Here is a 17,047-nt window from a genome sequence, read left to right as displayed (position 1 = left end):
AAAATGCTAAGCTAACCTAACCTACATACGTAGATACACAGATTTACGTATGCCCTACATAAAGTGTTCGATGTGTCTTACATCGTGTCATTAATGTGCATTTACAAATGTTAAATGCAATTCTGATCAGCTTCCATATGTACATTATATACATATATTGTTGTGATCTAACTGTCTAGAACCCAATATTTAAAATTGGTTTGTTCTGCAAGTGCTTTTCTTATGCTTTGTAATCCAACTGGCTACTTTGATTTTTTCAGTCGTCAGTCTCAGCACGACCTATTGTCAGGTGCGACACTATTCTCCGAGATCTAACCGAGGACAAGAAATAAATTTAGAGACGACTAATGGATATATTCAGCTATATCACTAAAACACGGGGTACATTATATGTACAGTTAAAAGAGATAAGAGACTATTATGTACAGTAATATATATACTAAAACCTTATGTATATGCCAATGAGATGGCCGCCACTCTTCAGTCGATTCAACTCTAAAGACCATCTACTTTGCGGAGTGGGTCGAATAATCCAGAACAGCGGTAGATATCGAAAACATCATACGGAGTCGACCATGCCACTACGTCCTAAGGTCCGTGTCGCTGGAGATGTGGAACACGCTGTCACAGCTGGGGCCAACTGGTCACATACACACACGACGACGGCATGTCGACCGAATGGGAGTGAGTAGAGTACTGTTTAGTTCATGCTCCGACCAGTACTCATTGCCTCGCCCGGTGATTCTGATTGGCTAACAGAATTCCCGCCACCAGACGAGCCACACTGTGCTGACCGTTAATGACCTCCACGGTCGTTAACCTTGTTCTCCCTGTAATATTGAAAGTATTACTATTAAATAACAGTGCCATTTTTTATGCAGCGCAATAACACGATAAGGCATTCCGTAACAACATATACATACACACACACACATATATATGTACACATACATATATACATACATATATACATACATGCATACATACATATATACACACACACATGCATTCACATACATTTGTCTCTTTTACTCTGACAGAGTAAGATAGCTGATAAACTTACGGAAAGAGTGACAGGAGAGGCTAAGCCATAGGCCGGTGTCCTTTACCTGTATCCATACAATGTCATCAAATAAATTATCACTTGAAAGAAATCAGTAGATCAGTAGGAGAGAAGAACTTTTATAATGAAACACATGCAAAACATGTTTCACAAACATCATAAAATTATGAGAGGACGGCAGAAATCCTATTGTACAGAGATATATAAGCTGTTTGCAAATTTCTCGAAAGTCTTTTATACAGTGCTCAACATAAAACTGCTGCACAAATTGGAGAAACTGTCGGACGTGAAAGCACTACAATTAACAAAAATGGCATTTGAAATACAACACAAATGTGTAGATTAGGGGAGAATCATGAGGAGACCTGAAGAGAGAATACACTGAAGGAAAACTGCACAGGACGTTCCTGACAAAGTGAAACAAATAATCTAACAAATGGCTCCTTGAACAGGTAAGTGTAATGAACATGGGTGTTGAGCGTTAGAGGAAATGACCCAAGATGCAGACGAGGAGTCACAATAACGTGGCTGAAATATGTTGACCAAACCACACACTAGAAAGTGAAGGGACGACGACGTTTCGGTCCATCCTGGACCATTCTCAAGTCGATTGTGATGAGGTAAATTGTTGTTGTGTTGTTTTAGATTTAACTACTCAGAACGGAATGTCTATGTAGCACGGGCTATGGTGAGCCCGCAATTGAGTTCGGTTATTCGCGATAACCTTGTTACTCTAATATTTTGGTTAAAGTTTTAAATGGAGGTGGGGTTTCCTCCTTTTTCCCTGTTTCTTTTTCGCTTCTGTTTTAGTCGTGTTTTAGAAACATTATCTTGGTGGCGGATGTAGGTGTAGAATGTTCACTAGTGAGTCCAATTCTTTAACGGCTTTTCTAATCATTGTAGTGGCTGTGGAATGTGCATCTAATGCAGCTGCTGTCGTTGGATTAATGTTGAGTTTGATGCGCAGGGCTTCAGTAGCTTCACATTCCAGTAAGTAGTGCAATAGTGGCGCCTCTGCTTCTGTTCCACAGATATGACACACTTTAACTATTGGGTTCATTACCTCCCAGCAGCACTTGTAACCAAGTCTGAGTCTGTGTATGGCTACTGCAATGTCTCTGGATATTTTTTTGTCAGGCTTGAAAGAGTAGTAACCAGTAGCTTGTTCGTACCATATCGCAGTGGATCTTCCTTCCGCTACTTTGGCTCTGTGGCGACTTTTGTAAACTACACGACTAGAGGAAGTCGTGTAGTTTACACTTGATAATGCTGCAGGACTGATAATGCTGCGAATTTTTTGTATTATTTTTTCTACCACAGACGTGGCCGCAACAAAGGTACAAAAGGGCGTGGAGGAACTTCCGAAATAACAGAACAGCAGAAAGCAGAGAGAGATACCAGAGAGCCAGGAATGAGTATGTCAGTGTGAGAAGAGAAGCAGATCGAGAGACTATGAAAATTATATAGCAAATAAAGCCAAGACCGAACCAAAACTACTCCACAGTCACATCAGGCGGAAAACAACAGTGAAGGAACAGGTGATGACACTCTAAACGGGTGAAGACAGCAACACAGAGAATGACAAAGAGGTGTGTCAGGAACTCAACAAGAGATTCCAGGTCTTCACAATAGAACGAGGTGAAGTCCTTGAGCTAGGAGAGGTGGCAGTAAACCAGGAAAGATTCCTTGAAAGGATTCGAAATTACCAGAGATGAGGTTAAGAGGCATCTGTTGAACCTGGACGTGAGAAAGTCTGTTGGTCCAGATGGAGTCTCACCATGGGTACTGAATGTGTAATGTGTGTTGCAGAAGTACTTTGCTTGCCACTCTCCTTGGTGTACAGTAGGTCACTGGGGACGGGAGAATTACCAGAAATATGGAAGACGGCTAATGTAGATCCAATATCAAAAAAAAAAATGGTGACTTGGAAGAGTCACTGAACTACAGGTCAGTGTCCTTAACTTGTATACCATACAAGGTAATGAAGAAGATCGTGAGAAAAAGCCTAGTAGCACATCTGGAGAGAAGGGACTTCGTGACAACCCATCAACATGGGTTCAGGGATGGTAAATCTTGTCTCATAGGTTTAATAGAATTATGCAATCAGGTGATAAAGATTAAGCAAGAAAGAGAAGATTGGGCAGACTGCATTTTCTTGGACTGTCGGAATGTCTATGACACAGTACCCCATAAGAGACTGGTGCATAAGTTGGAGAAACAGGCAAGAGAAACTGTAGGGTGCTCCAATGGATAAGGGAGTACCTAAGCGATAGGAAGCAGAGTTACAATGAGGGGCGAGACCTCAGATTGGCGTGAAATCATAAGCGGAGTTCCACAGGGCTATGTACTCGGACCTATCCTGTTTCTGATATACTGTACGTAAATGATCTCCCAGAGGGTATAGACCCATTCCTCTCAATGATTGCTGATCATGCCAAAATTATGAGAAGGATTAAGACAGAAGAGGACAGCTTGAGGCTTTAAGAAGACCTGGACAAACTGAAGGAATGGTCCAACAAATGATTATTAGAGTTTAACCCAAACAAATGTAACATAATGAAGATAGGTGTGGGGAGCAGGAGGTATCAACAAGGTATCATAATGTCATATCATAATGTCGTATATCATCATAATGATACAAGGTATCATTTGGGAGATGAAATTCTTCTAGAATCAGAGAGAGAGAAAGACCTGGGGGTTGATATCACGCCAGACCTGTCCCCTGAAACCCATATCAAGAGGATAACATCAGCGGCATATAAAAGGTTGGTCAACATAAGAACGGCCTTTAGAAACTTGCGTAAAGAATCATTCAGAGCTTTGTATACCACGTATACACTGTCGTATACGTGGCGTGAAGTCAGAAGCGGAGTCCCACAGGGTTCCGTACTCGGACCTATCCTGTTTTTAATATACGTAAATGATCTTACGTAAATATTCCAGGACCAATCTTGGAATAAGCAGCTCCAGCATGGAGTCCATATCTTGTCAAGCATAAAGCTAAATTGGAGAAGGTCGAGAGGTTTGCCAGTATTCATATAGTATTTACAGAATTCAGCATACCTCAGCCCAGGAGGGCGAAAGTCAGTCAATATGGGTCATTCTACAATAGAATGTTCAAGTGAGTGCATGTTTTCTGTTTCACAAAGTTGACACATTGTGTACTCGACATTTGGGTTTTGAGAAAGCTGCCAGATACGTCAATATCCCAGGCGTATTCTGGGATACGTCTGGGATATAACATTACACTATAACATTACATTTCAGAGTTCTTTCTCTATTAGTTCCATATATGAATGTCTCCTAAGCGAATTATCTGTTTCTGTAGTCTTTTGTACTATCGCTCACACGATACGTATGGGGTACAGTAAATGAACTAAACTAAATAAACTGAGAGGCGAGACAAGGATAAGCTATTTGATATGGGTTAAGCACATCATGCGTACTCAGATGTAAACAAAGACTCGCGCCCCACTGTAATTTTTTTGCGTCCTATTACTTATTATCCTCTGTAGTACCTTGACCGTACCTCGTGTGGGGACTGGGTCCGTTCACCCATCTCTATCTTGAGTTACTCACGACGCCCATATCATACCTTTGTAACAGGTCGTGAGGCAGGTTCTCCGCCTGGTGGTCCCAGCGTGCTTGGCGTGCTTGTCTAGAACAGCTTGTCCGTAAGGAGAAATTTATTTATTTATTTATTTATTTATTTATGCATATACAAGAATGTACATAAGGAATGTGAGGATACAATTATGGTAATTACAGTCTTGTAAAGCCACTAGCACGCGCAGCGTTTCGGGCAGGTCCTTAATCTAAGAAAATTTTAAGGAGGTAAATACTTGCAAAATTTATAGACAAAAAAATGATAACAGATTACATGGAATGAAAAAAAAAAAGATGAGAGAAAATTATAGGTACAGTATATTAAAGCACATAGGTAGCTATGATTGATTGCAATGACATCTTAAAATGGTAGTTGACAACAAATTGGTAGGCACAATACAGCAGAAACAATATAAGATTGATTGCAATGACAGCTTGAATGGTAGTTGACAAAAATTGGTAGTCACAATACAGCATATGGCTAGCACATAAAAGAAGACAGCAATGAACACAATGATAAGGTTGTTTGATATTACATAAAAATTAGGAGATTGGGTACCACTAGGTACAGAGCAAATTTAAAGCTCAGTGTAGGAAACTAAATAGATGAAGTTAGGTACTTTTTGGTTTTGCTTTTAAATAAGGCAAAAGTTTTACAGTTTTTCAATTCACTAGGGAGTGAGTTCCATAGACTAGGTCCCTTAATTTGCATAGAGTGTTTACACAGATTAAGTTTGACCCTGGGGATATCAAAGAAATATTTATTTCTGGTGTGGTGATAATGGGTCCTATTACATCTGTCCAGGGAGAGTTTCAGAGCATGGTTTGCATTTAAGAACAGGGTTTTGTAAATGTAGTTGACACAAGAGAATGTGTGGAGGGAGTTAATATTTAGCAAGTTTAGAGATTTAAACAAGGGAGCTGAGTGTTGTCTGAAAGCAGAGTTAGTTATTATTCTGATAGCAGATTTTTGCTGTGTGATGATGGGCTTAAGGTGGTTTGCAGTGGTAGACCCCCATGCACAGATACCATAATTAAGATAGGGGTAGATTAGTGCATAATATAGTGAGAGGAGAGCAGAGTTAGGAACATAATATCTGATTTTGGAGAGTATACCAACTGTCTTAGAGACTTTCTTAGTTATGTGTTGAATGTGGGTGCTGAAGTTGAGTCTCTTGTCTAGGAATAGGCCAAGAAACTTGCCATCATTTTTATTACTGATGTTAATGTTGTCGGTTCTTGGATACACCTCTTTTCGTCTTGAAGGTATTTTGTATAGATAAATATGCAGCTTCCTGTGATTTCGTCATATCTACTTTTGCAGCATGGATGCATTTTTGCTCCAACCCCTTTGGGTGGTGTCGCCCGGTGTTCACTACGGGTACACTGAAGGATACCCCCCCCCCCTGCGTCATCTGTGGCTCGTGTGTGTGAGGCAAGAGCCCCGTCTGTCCTTCGTGTGCTTCAGCAGCCTTGGTGTGTTGACAGTCTCGCTTCACTGGTATCCCTAGTAATTCATCCAGACTGAATCTGCCTTATCTCTTCCCACATTTGTTATTCCTTCTTTATATATCGCAATAAATTTTTATCTACTATCTTTAGATCCCGCCTTTCTAGCCGCCGGTTGTTTAAAGCAAGGACTCCTGCACCCAGCCACTTGGGCTGGACGGTAGAGCGACGGTATCGCTTCATGCAGGTCGGCGTTCAATCCCCGACCGTCCAAGTGATTGGGCACCATTCCTTCCCCCCTTCCCATCCCAAATCCTTATCCTGACCCCTTCCAAGTGCTATATAGTCGTAATGACTTGGCACTTTCCCCCTGATAGTTCCCTTCCCTTCCTGTCCTACTTCCGTATCATATCTAGTTTTAAAGCTATGAATAAATAGTGTTTGCTTCCACAACGTGGTCCTTTAGTTCATTTAAATTTCCCACTACTCTCACACTAAAGGAAAACTTCCTAACATCTCTGTGAATCATCTGAGTTTCCAGTTTCACCCACGTCCCCTTATTGTGAACTTACCTAGTTGTGCTTGCGGGGTTTGAGCTTTGGCTCTTTGATCCCGCCTCTTAACTGTCAATCAACTGGTGTACAGATTCCTGAGCCTACTGGGCTCTATCAAATCTACATTTCAAACTGTATGGAGTCTGCCTCCACCACATCACTGCTTAATGAATTTCATTTGTTAACTACTGATACTGACAACAAAATTTATAATGTCTCGGTGGCTAATTTGGATACCAAGTTTCCACCTGTGTCCCCTTGTTCGTGTTCCACCCGTAATAAAGAGTCTGTCTATGTCCGCCATATCTATTCCCCCTGAGAATTTTGTAGCTGATTATCATGTCTCCCCTTACTCCTCTGTTTTCCAGGGACGTGAGGTTTAGATCCCTTAGCCTTTCCTCGTAACTCATACCTCTCATTTCTGTGACTAGTATAGTGGCATACCTCTGAATCTTCTCTAACTTTGTCTTGTGTTTAACTGGGTATGGACTCCAGGCTGCATATGCATATTCCAGGATTGGTCTGACATAAGTGGAATACAAGGTCCTGAACGATTCCTTACACAGGTTTCTAAAGGCAGTTCTTATGTCGGATAATCTAGCATATGCCGCTGATGAATTTTGATGTGGGCTTCTGGGGACAGGCTCGGTGTGATATCAACCCCCAGATCTTTCTCCCTGTCTTTGGCATCACACTTACTTCATTTCATCCAGGCTCCATACAAGCTGAACTGCCAGAGATACTTATAGCTAAGTCGTATTCGAGCTGTGACAACGTCTCAACTACTCAACATCGTCACTCTACTGACTTTGTTACTTGCATCATCCACATGTTTGCTTTGGCACATTTTATTGTGATCAACAATGGATCTGCTGGTTCCTGTTTGCACTCCTCTACTTTCTTCTAATTTACCTCAGAGTTATAGAGACGCTTTTTTTTAATTCAATTTGATGGCCAAAGATAATGTTCAACATTGCCTTTATTTAGTGTATACTTGGTAAGGGCGTCGACTTTACCATGTTCATACAGACCAATGTGTGTGAGGTTATCTACAACAGTTAGTTCAGACTGACTGTGACCTCCTTATTAAGTGTGCATATATATCTACGTCTGTGTCTTCATTAATTCTGAGCGCTACAAGAAGAGCGAACAGTTCATTCAGTGTAAAATAGATGCCCTATTATTAACGCTTCCATTCCTCGCCACAGTGTTATCTTTCTGCTGACGAAAAATGAGAGCACTTCCCCGCCTTCCAGCAGCTGATTACTGAGAACCGTCAATGTACATGGTGTGATGTTGCCTGCAGAATGTACATTGTGTTCAAGGACGCCTAATTTAGCAGCAAGCTGAGTATGAGGGTTTAGTATGTGATGGGCACGTAGACGCCATGCTGTCATATAATGCATTATGTCTGCCAGGGCGGTGGGAAGTGTGTATATGTTCTAACAGTACAATTAATACAATCTTTTATTCGTTACTGAAGAAGAGCTTTAATCCTATTATAAGAGTGATCACCAATACTATATCTTGAATGCTAGATATACTTAGTCCTTTTTTCTGCGAGATGGGCATATTAGATGTACTTATAACGCCCTGGTAACGCTCAGTTACTCTCTCATCCATCTTTATCTCAATTATGGTATTTGTGCTTGGGTGGTTCTACTACCCAAAATCATCAACGTACTCTACTTACTCAGCACAAAGCTGTTATTAGAACAATAACAAACTCTGGCCCCAGACAGCACTCGGTACCCTTACTTAAATCTTTGAATATGTTAGATATTAAGTCACTGCACATCCTCTCATGTGTACTCTATATATTGAAAACTCTGAACTGTAATGTCAATCCTGACCTTAAACGTTTCCTAGAAGATTGTAACAGAACCCATGGGCACCACAAATACCTATTTGATATTCCAAGAGTGCGACTTAACCAAACTAGAAATGCACTGCAAATCAAGGGGACCCAGAATGTAGAATGACCTTCCCAATCACGTCAAAGGCTGTACCACTCTCAACCAGTTTAAGAGGAAAACTAAGTACTACCTAATAAACTCCATGTAACCTACGTTACCCCCCTAAATCTCAACCCATGTCTTGTTATTTTCAAACAATACTGTTTGTTGACCAACTTGTATAATTACTGATTTCCGCCAAGTTTTTTTTCCTTTTTCCCTTTTTCAACTTAATTTATGCTTTGGTCTCATTTAGCATTATGTTTCAAAGTGTTTTTTCCCACACCTTGGCCGAAACGCTGTGCGTATTAGTGGCTTTAGGCATTGTATGCACTAGCTCTATCTAGAAATCCAACATTATGTTTGTAACTCGTCTTCTATGTATGTACTTTTACCTGAATAATTTTTTTTTTTTTTTTTGAGATATATACAAGAGTTGTTATATTCTTGTACAGCCACTAGTACGCGTAGCGTTTCGGGCAGGTCCCTGGAATACGATCCCCTGCCGCGAAGAATCGTTTTTTCATCCAAGTACACATTTTACTGTTGCGTTAAACAGAGGCTACAGTTAAGGAATTGCGCCCAGTAAATCCTCCCCGTCCAGGATACGAACCCATGACATAGCGCTCGCGGAACGCCAGGCGAGTGTCTTACCACTACACCACGGAGATTTGAATTCGAATTATAGCTAGTTTTTATTGACACCGTACAATCTTTCATATAAAATAGGGTAGCAGCACATTGCTGTGTATACCTAAGCTTGTTAATACAAAAAAATCCTTTTCGCAAATAAAGAACTTTGAAAATTATTAGAAAGCCAAGAATAATTCTCCAGGTATTATTTTTAATTTTTATCAGTCCGTGCTGAGGTAATTCGTAAGAGGATGGACTGCTGTATCCTCCACTACCACTTGCATAACGGGTATGGGATGCATAATAAATGAACCAAACTAAATGATAATATGGAGGGTGAGGTGGGTGGGGGGGGTTGTTCTGGCGTATATAAGGCTGTGCTTGTAGCCTCGTGTCAGTCGACTCGTGCAAGGCTTTCCACACACTCATCATGAAGGTTCTGGTAAGCTGCCTCCCGCCGCTCAACAACTAACACTTGAGTATAGGGATGCCATAAACAATATGTAGTTTTTGATAAGGAACGACGCACACCTGGTGCGGACGATTTTTTTTATATTGCTCTAGAATAAAAAACTTATGAAGTGTGAATTTTAATGTTTACGGAACTGAAATATAATGCTTGTGAATCGACCACATTTTCTTGATTTATATAAGAATATCTTAAGGGAGTAGAGTTCTTTACTTAACAACCCATGCAGAGGAATATCTATAGTGAATAAGTTTCTTATCTTAACCCATGTAGAGAAATATCTATAGGGAGTAACTTCCTTGTCTTAACAACCCTTGGAGAGGAAAATGAATACGATCTATAATAATGATAGTGTTTCACGTGGAATATATGGCGGGAATGAACTGCAGTAAACATCAGAACTAGAGAGTTGTTATTGTTGTTGTTGTTGTTGGGTGTCTTGCTTGTTATCATGTGTATTACTGGTGTGTTATGGTTGGCAGCTGATGTTGGTGTTGGTGGGGGCTGCCATCGCCCTGCCCTCCCCGCAGCCTGGACCTCAACCAGACCCACAGCTACTCTACTACCCGTTCACATACCCCTACAGCACCTACACGCTCAAGTCTGCCACTCCCGCTGCCACCGTCCCGCTGACCTACTCCTACCCTGGTAAGTCTGCCACTCCCGCCGACACCTTCCCGCTGCCTTACTCCTACCCTGGTAAGTCTGCCACTCCCGTCGACACCTTCCCGCTGACCTACTCCTACCCTGGTAAGTCTGCCACTCTCCCGCTGACCTACTCCTACCCCGGTAAGTCTGCCACTCTCCCGCTGACCTACTCCTACCCCGGTAAGTCTGCCACTCCCGCTGACCTACTCCTACCCTGGTAAGTCTGCCACTCCCGCTGACCTACTCCTACCCTGGTAAGTCTGCCACTCCCGCTGACCTACTCCTACCCTGGTAAGTCTGCCACTCCCGTCGACACCTTCCCGCTGACCTACTCCTACCCTGGTAAGTCTGCCACTCTCCCGCTGACCTACTCATACCCTGGTAAGTCTGCCACTCCCGCCGACACTCTCCCGCTGACCTACTCATACCCTGGTAAGTCTGCCACCAGCTTACTCCTCTTATATCTCAAGGTCTATTATTGTTCCATTACTCTGTAACATTGGTAGTGACAATAGTATTTTGTTTAATTCATATTACTGCAACGGAAAACATTTCCTTACCAACAACTGAAAACAATATTGGTGTGGCATGATTGATTGACTTCGTTCATTTATTATGCACCCTATACCCAACCTGTGGGCATTAGTGGACCTCATACCCATTCAGTTGGCTGTAGTGGACCCCATATCCATCCTGTGGGAGGAAATGGACCTCCATTACAGAACTGGAGGCCTTGGTCGAGAACCGGGTCGCGGGGACGCTAAGCCCATCTCAAGGTAATTTCAAGGTAGGTACTCCATACCCATCCCGTGGGCGGTAGTGGACACCATACCTATCCCATGAGCGGTAGTGGACACCATACCTATCCCGTGAGCGGTAGTGGACACCATACCTATCCCGTGAGCGGTAGTGGACACCATACCTATCCCGTGAGTGGTAGTTGACACCATACCTATCCCGTGTGCGGTAGTGGACACCATACCTATCCCGTGTGCATACCACTCTGTTGTGGTAGACGCACAACACACTCTGTGTGTGTGTGTGTGTGTTTTACTGTCTTCTCTGCCTCGATACTGCTCTTTCTCTATCTCCCTGTGTCCATCCCTCTATCTCACTCTTTGCCTGTTTATCTTCCTCTGTGTATCTGCCTCTCTCTCTTTCTTTCTGTTTCTGTTTCTTTCTCTGTCTGTATCACCTCTGTGTCACTCCTTCTTTATCTGTTTCGGACTTTTTCCTTCTGTCTGTCTGTCATTCTCCTTCTCTCTGTCTGTCTGTCATTCTCCTTCTCTCTGTCTGTCTGTCATTCTCCCTCTCCCCCTCTCTTTCTCTCTCTTTCTCTCTCTCTTCTAAATACATTAAAGATAATTGTCAAATAATTCCAATAATTAAATAATTAGCATTAACATTTTAAAACCTTTTCTCTAATATGTAATATCATAACATTAAAAAAAGTTATATTATAATTTTGTGGGCCCACATTTTATATTCTTTTTACAAATTCTAAAAAAAAAGAGTAGATAAAACGTAATTTAAAACGTTAATACAACGATAGAATGTAGTTTTGAAAAGTTGCAAAAACGAGAAAATGTTTGCTGACCATCCTCACTGGGCTGACTATACACGTCTTTAATATTTCATAATAGTTTCTTGCTGTCAGTTTAATTATCACTACAATGATAAACTAACGATTATTACACTTACTGTCTTTAAAAAACACTAATAGGACTGCCACTAAGTATCGCTTCTCCTAGGATTCGGATATGGCTTCCCATTCAACTATCCCTTCGGGTATAGCCTGGTGGCACCTGCTGTAGAACCTGCTGCACCAGCTGCTCTTACAAAGTCAGCACCTGCCGCACCAGCTGCTGCTGCACCTGCAAAACCAGCTGCTGCTGCACCTGCCACACCAGCTGCTGCTGCACCAGCTGCACCTGCCGCACCAGCTGCACCTGCCGCACCAGCTGCTGCTGCACCTGCAGCCCCAGCTGCTGCTGCACCTGCCGCCCCAGCTGCTGCTGCACCCGCCGCACCAGCTGCTCCTCCGGCGAAGTCACCACCTGCTGCACCCGCGGCCTAATGGACATCAGTAGCAGTTAAAGGCGTCGCCAGCTCACCGGCAGTGTCCCTCTGTCTGCACCGAGACCACCGCCACATCACAGGACTCGTCATGACTGATTTTTATAAACACAATGGGACGGTGCAGTCGTGGTGCTGGGGCGAGGTGGGACCCCTTACTTCAGCCATGGTGCTGGGGCAAGGTGGGACCCCTTACTTCAGCCATGGTGCTGGGGCGAGATGGGACCCCCTTACTTCAGCCATGGTGCTGGGGCAAGGTGGGACCTCTTCCTTCAGCCATGGTACTGGGGCGAGATGGGACCCCCTTACTTCAGCCATGGTGCTGGGGCAAGGTGGGACCCCTTACTTCAGCCATGGTGCTGGGGCGAGTTGGGACCTCTTCCTTCAGCCATGGTGCTGGGGCGAGGGGGGGTACCCGGCCATCACCCTCCACCCACCAGGGCTGCCACCACAATCATTAACAGTACTACTAATATTCAGTGTTTCTGTACAGTAATATTACAATTACATTCTCATGATACATATCTGGGCAGGAAAAAGTACAGTATATGATAATATTTTCATCCCGTATTGTGCAGTGTCGTGGGTAATGCTAATAATTTTAAAATTATAATTGCAAATCATTTAATAATAATGAGAATATCAAATTAAATTAATAAAATAAATCATATAATTAATTCTAGTTTTAATATTGTGATCAGATTTTATGAGGAGAGTGCATCATTTATGAGCGTGTGAAGGATATGTGAGACCTCGCTGGGTTACAGTCGGATACAGAGCCCGGTCAACACATATGATGGTGAAACTGATGATACTTCAGTCTGTAATAGACAATTATGAAGTCGAAACTGAGGAAAACTGGAACCAACGATCATAGGGCATGAGAGGAGTGTGAGTAAGAGGAGGTACCGTGGCCAACAGTGGCCCTTGCCCGGGCCAGATTTATAAGTGGCCAACTGCCCCAGGCCTCTCGACTTCCTTTATATAAAAAATGTAATCATTGTGATTGTTTTAAACTTTCGTTGCTGAACGTGAATAGTTAAAACTAATTTTCTTTATTATTCTTTTGTTCGGCTGTTAGTGTGAATACAAAAATTAATACCTAATACGGCAGTATAAAAAGAAAAACAGCAGGGATGTGCATAACTTAAAGAAATAAAGACATCGCAACAATTTATACTTTTCCTGATCACTAGTCATTTGCATCACTTCAGTCTATATTACAAACTGAAAAATGTAGTCAAAGTTATTCTTAGTCAATAAAATTGAGAAAAATTAAATCAGACAAGTTTCTTCTTCAGAACCTAACATATTTTTTGAATATATGATGCAGTTTATCATCAATGCAGTTCATTTTTTTTTTTTTGTCATTGAATTTAATTTTTATGTTAAGTGCCCCCTGAATTTAAACTGTTGGCATTCTTTCTAAAATCAGATATTATGTACCTCGCCCTGCCCTGGTGACACTATTACTCTCTCATCTATCCTTATCTCAACTATGGTATTTGTGCTTGGGGTTCTATTACCCAAAATCATTTACGTCCTCTAATTACTCAACACAAAGCTGCTATTAGGACAATATCTAACTCTGGCCTCAGACATCACTCGGTACCTTTACTCAAATCTCTGAATATGTTAGATATTAAGTCACTGCACATCCTCTCACGTGTATTTTATATATATAAAACGCTGAACTGTAATGTCAATCCGGACATTAAAAGCTTCCTAGAAGGTTGTAACAGATCCCACGAGCACCACACCAGAAACAAATACCTATTTGATATTCCAAGAGTACGACTTAGTCAAACTAGAAATGCTTTACAAATCAAGGGACCTCGACTGAGGAATAACCTTCCCAATTATGTTAAAGACTGTACCTCTCCCAACCAGTTTAAGATAAAAACTAAGTGCTACCTAATTAACTCAATGTAACCTACATCACCCCTAAATGTCAACCCATGTCTACGATTTTAAACAATGCTATTTGTTGACCAAATTGTATTCTTGCTTTTTTTCTGCCATGTTTCCTCCCTCCCCCCCCTTTTAAGGGGAATAAGGGCACATAGCAACCTTTAAACCCTCACAAGGCAGGCTGGAACCCAGAAAACGCATCCATCGGTCCACCAAGCCCCAACGGGGTTTTCCAGGGCCTGTAGGGTGTCGACTACAGGAAGCCTGGGCATGGTGTTGCTGACCGGTTAAAAACCCAAAGCTAACAAGGGAAGGAGTACAACATTGAAACCCCTGCGACATGTACAATCACGGGGGCCTAGTAGAGGGCCAACAAAATATTATCAGTGGAACTATACCCACACTAGGCAGACCCCCACCAGACTATTGAAAAAAAAAGAATAACTTCGCAAAAGTACAACGTCCCCAAAGGCAACAGGAGCCAGCCTGCCACCCGCGTAGGTGGCAGGCTGCGTAACACCTTGACGCCCCATCCAGCATGATACCACTTCCTACCCAAGGCCAAAGAAGGGCCCCCCAAATCCTAGCTGGCCCCAAGGGCAAGGTAAATGCCGAGCAGCAAGAACCTCCACGGAAATGGTTCCCGAACGTCCCAGGGAAGAGAATCCTAACACACAAGGGCAGTACTCACATGGCGCTTAGGAAAAGAAGCCCTTAAGCACATGCAGCCCCAGTACTGATCAGTAACTCCTGGCCACCACACATAACAATAATACAGTAAAGCGCGTCACGAAGGCAAACACCGCCAAGGAATTTGAGGCCAGAGATGCGTCTGTCCCAGTTGATACTAGCTTGCAAACTGAAGGCTTGAGCCATACTGGCATGGGAGGGGAGGGCTGCCCAGACGAGCGGAGCAGCAGTAAAGTGTGAAATTTGCTTGTTTGCTTATTTCATTGGGATTGGAGGGAGTTCTACATCTCTTTTCAGTTTTTGTTGTTAGTTTCTTACCATGTGGGGTTTGTTTTGTTATACCTACCTTTCTGGGTGCCTAACCCTGGTCGATGGCAGATAAGGAAAACCCCCGACCCCGGGGAAGATGTTCCCAGGGCCATTGCTCGCTGAAACCTCTCTGAAGGGGCCAGGTTCTGGCTCGTGGTCCCTCGTAGGTGGAACTCCATAGCTAATGTCCCGGTCTAATATAAAACACATTAGCCCGATAGCTCCAGGGAGCCGTAGGGACTTCCCACAGAAAAGGCATTCGTAAAGCACGTGGCTGACTATATTTACTTAACTACTGTACAGTACTATCCATTTTTGGAGAATAGGTTTCCTAATTTATGTATTTTGTACTTACAATTTCTTTGTACTCTACCTGTATTTTGTTTACATCACCTATAGTATTATATATCAGTATCCAGTATATATCTTTGTCAAAATTAAAGTTACAACGTAATTTTTGGGTGAAAACTTCTATGCTAGAGAAAGATGCGTCACACATGTCCGTCCATGTGTTCTGGGTAATAATAAACAATTGTGGGAAATTTTACCCACTTTATCAATAATATTATCTAAGAAATGTATTAATTCTATATCATATCAAAATCATATCAGAATCACTTTGGATTCAATAAAATCCTACATCTGGATTCTACATAACAATGCCACCATGATCATGTACACCAAAGGGCCCATGGTGCCTATGTGACTTTGTGCATGATTTCTCAAGGATCTAGATGCTTCAAGAATATCTTAATTAATATCTTAAATAATTTATGCCCGAAACGCTTTGCGTAATAGTGGCTTTAGGCATTGTATGTACTAGCTATACCTATAAGTGAAACATTCCTTGTAAATATTTATTGTATGTATGTACCTTACCTAAATAAAATTGTATTGTAATATACTTTCGCACTTTATGCGAGCAAGAGCCAGACCACCCCCAAGGTGGGTCGGGCATTCCACGTGAGTGCACGGTAATACTGAAAAGTGTAAACCCTTTTCAATTTTTCACCTCAATTCTCGTCCTAGCTTTTTTCATTTTGGTTTCAATGTGTTCGCAATAGAATTCCCTACAGGAATATATGTATATAAAGTCCAAAAGACAGGCATAACACCCACACCAAGCCAAGAAATTGGTCGCACGTTATTACTCGTGAGCGCGCAAGAGCATTAAAATGTGTATACTCTTTTCACTTTGGTCACCTAAATTCTCGTCCTAGGTCTTTCATTTTGATATCAATGTGTTCACAATAGAATTCTCTACAGGAGTTTATGCATATAATGTCCAAAAGCTAGGCGTAACACCCACACCAAGACAAGAAATTGGCCGCGCGTTATTACTCATGAGTGCGCAAGAGCATTGAAATGTGTATACTCTTTTCACTTTGGTCACCTCAGTTCTCGTCTTAAATCTTTCATTTTGGTATTAAAGTGTTCACAATAGAATTCCATATAAGAGTATATGCATATAATGTCCAAAACCACGGTGAGCCCCACCCGCAGCCAACCCGAAAGCAAAGAAATTTTTTTCATTTTTGATGCACCGATGCATCATTCCCCCACATTCGTCTAATAAATTTTTGATGCCATACTGCATCGTCACCAAGTGAAAGTGTTATTAAAAACTATTGGAACATAAATCGATTTCAGGTGAGGATTAAATCAAATCCTTAATAAGAATCAA

The 17,047-nt window shown here is 42.0% G+C and overlaps 1 protein-coding gene and 1 long non-coding RNA gene across 5 annotated transcripts; one reads left to right on the top strand and one right to left on the bottom strand.

Annotated features, from left to right (window-relative positions):
* Window positions 1-339: 339 nt before the first annotated feature.
* LOC123751148 (uncharacterized) lies at window positions 340-15,204 on the bottom strand. Its single transcript, XR_006772074.2, has 2 exons — window positions 15,056-15,204; window positions 340-830 (listed from the first exon to the last, which is right to left on the bottom strand). It is a non-coding gene; the product is annotated as an uncharacterized lncRNA (long non-coding RNA).
* LOC123751137 (uncharacterized) lies at window positions 9,641-13,130 on the top strand. Of its 4 annotated transcripts, none has more exons than XR_011229880.1 (4): window positions 9,641-9,702; window positions 10,212-10,377; window positions 12,129-12,710; window positions 12,823-13,130. XR_011229880.1 is itself a non-coding variant. In XM_045733244.2 (3 exons), the coding sequence occupies exons 1-3, from the start codon at window positions 9,691-9,693 to the stop codon at window positions 12,452-12,454; spliced, it is 504 nt and encodes a 167-aa protein (XP_045589200.1). In that variant the 5' UTR covers window positions 9,641-9,690; the 3' UTR covers window positions 12,455-13,130. The 4 variants fall into 4 exon arrangements, 1 of the variants encoding a protein (XP_045589200.1); XR_011229879.1 differs by having other exon boundaries at window positions 12,129-12,785; XM_045733244.2 differs by having other exon boundaries at window positions 12,129-13,130.
* Window positions 15,205-17,047: the final 1,843 nt, after the last annotated feature.

Source organism: Procambarus clarkii, chromosome 4, assembly GCF_040958095.1.
Source record: "Procambarus clarkii isolate CNS0578487 chromosome 4, FALCON_Pclarkii_2.0, whole genome shotgun sequence".
NCBI lineage: Eukaryota > Metazoa > Arthropoda > Malacostraca > Decapoda > Cambaridae > Procambarus > Procambarus clarkii.
The sequence above is the reverse complement of the archived record's forward strand: the minus strand, read 5'-3'. Positions and strand labels throughout refer to the sequence as shown.

Excerpts from the sequence above, each read along its gene's own strand:
- LOC123751137 (XM_045733244.2), top strand. Across the intron at positions 10,378-12,128 it reads GCTGACCTACTCCTACCCTG|GATTCGGATATGGCTTCCCA; the intron begins GTAAGTCTGCCA and ends CGCTTCTCCTAG.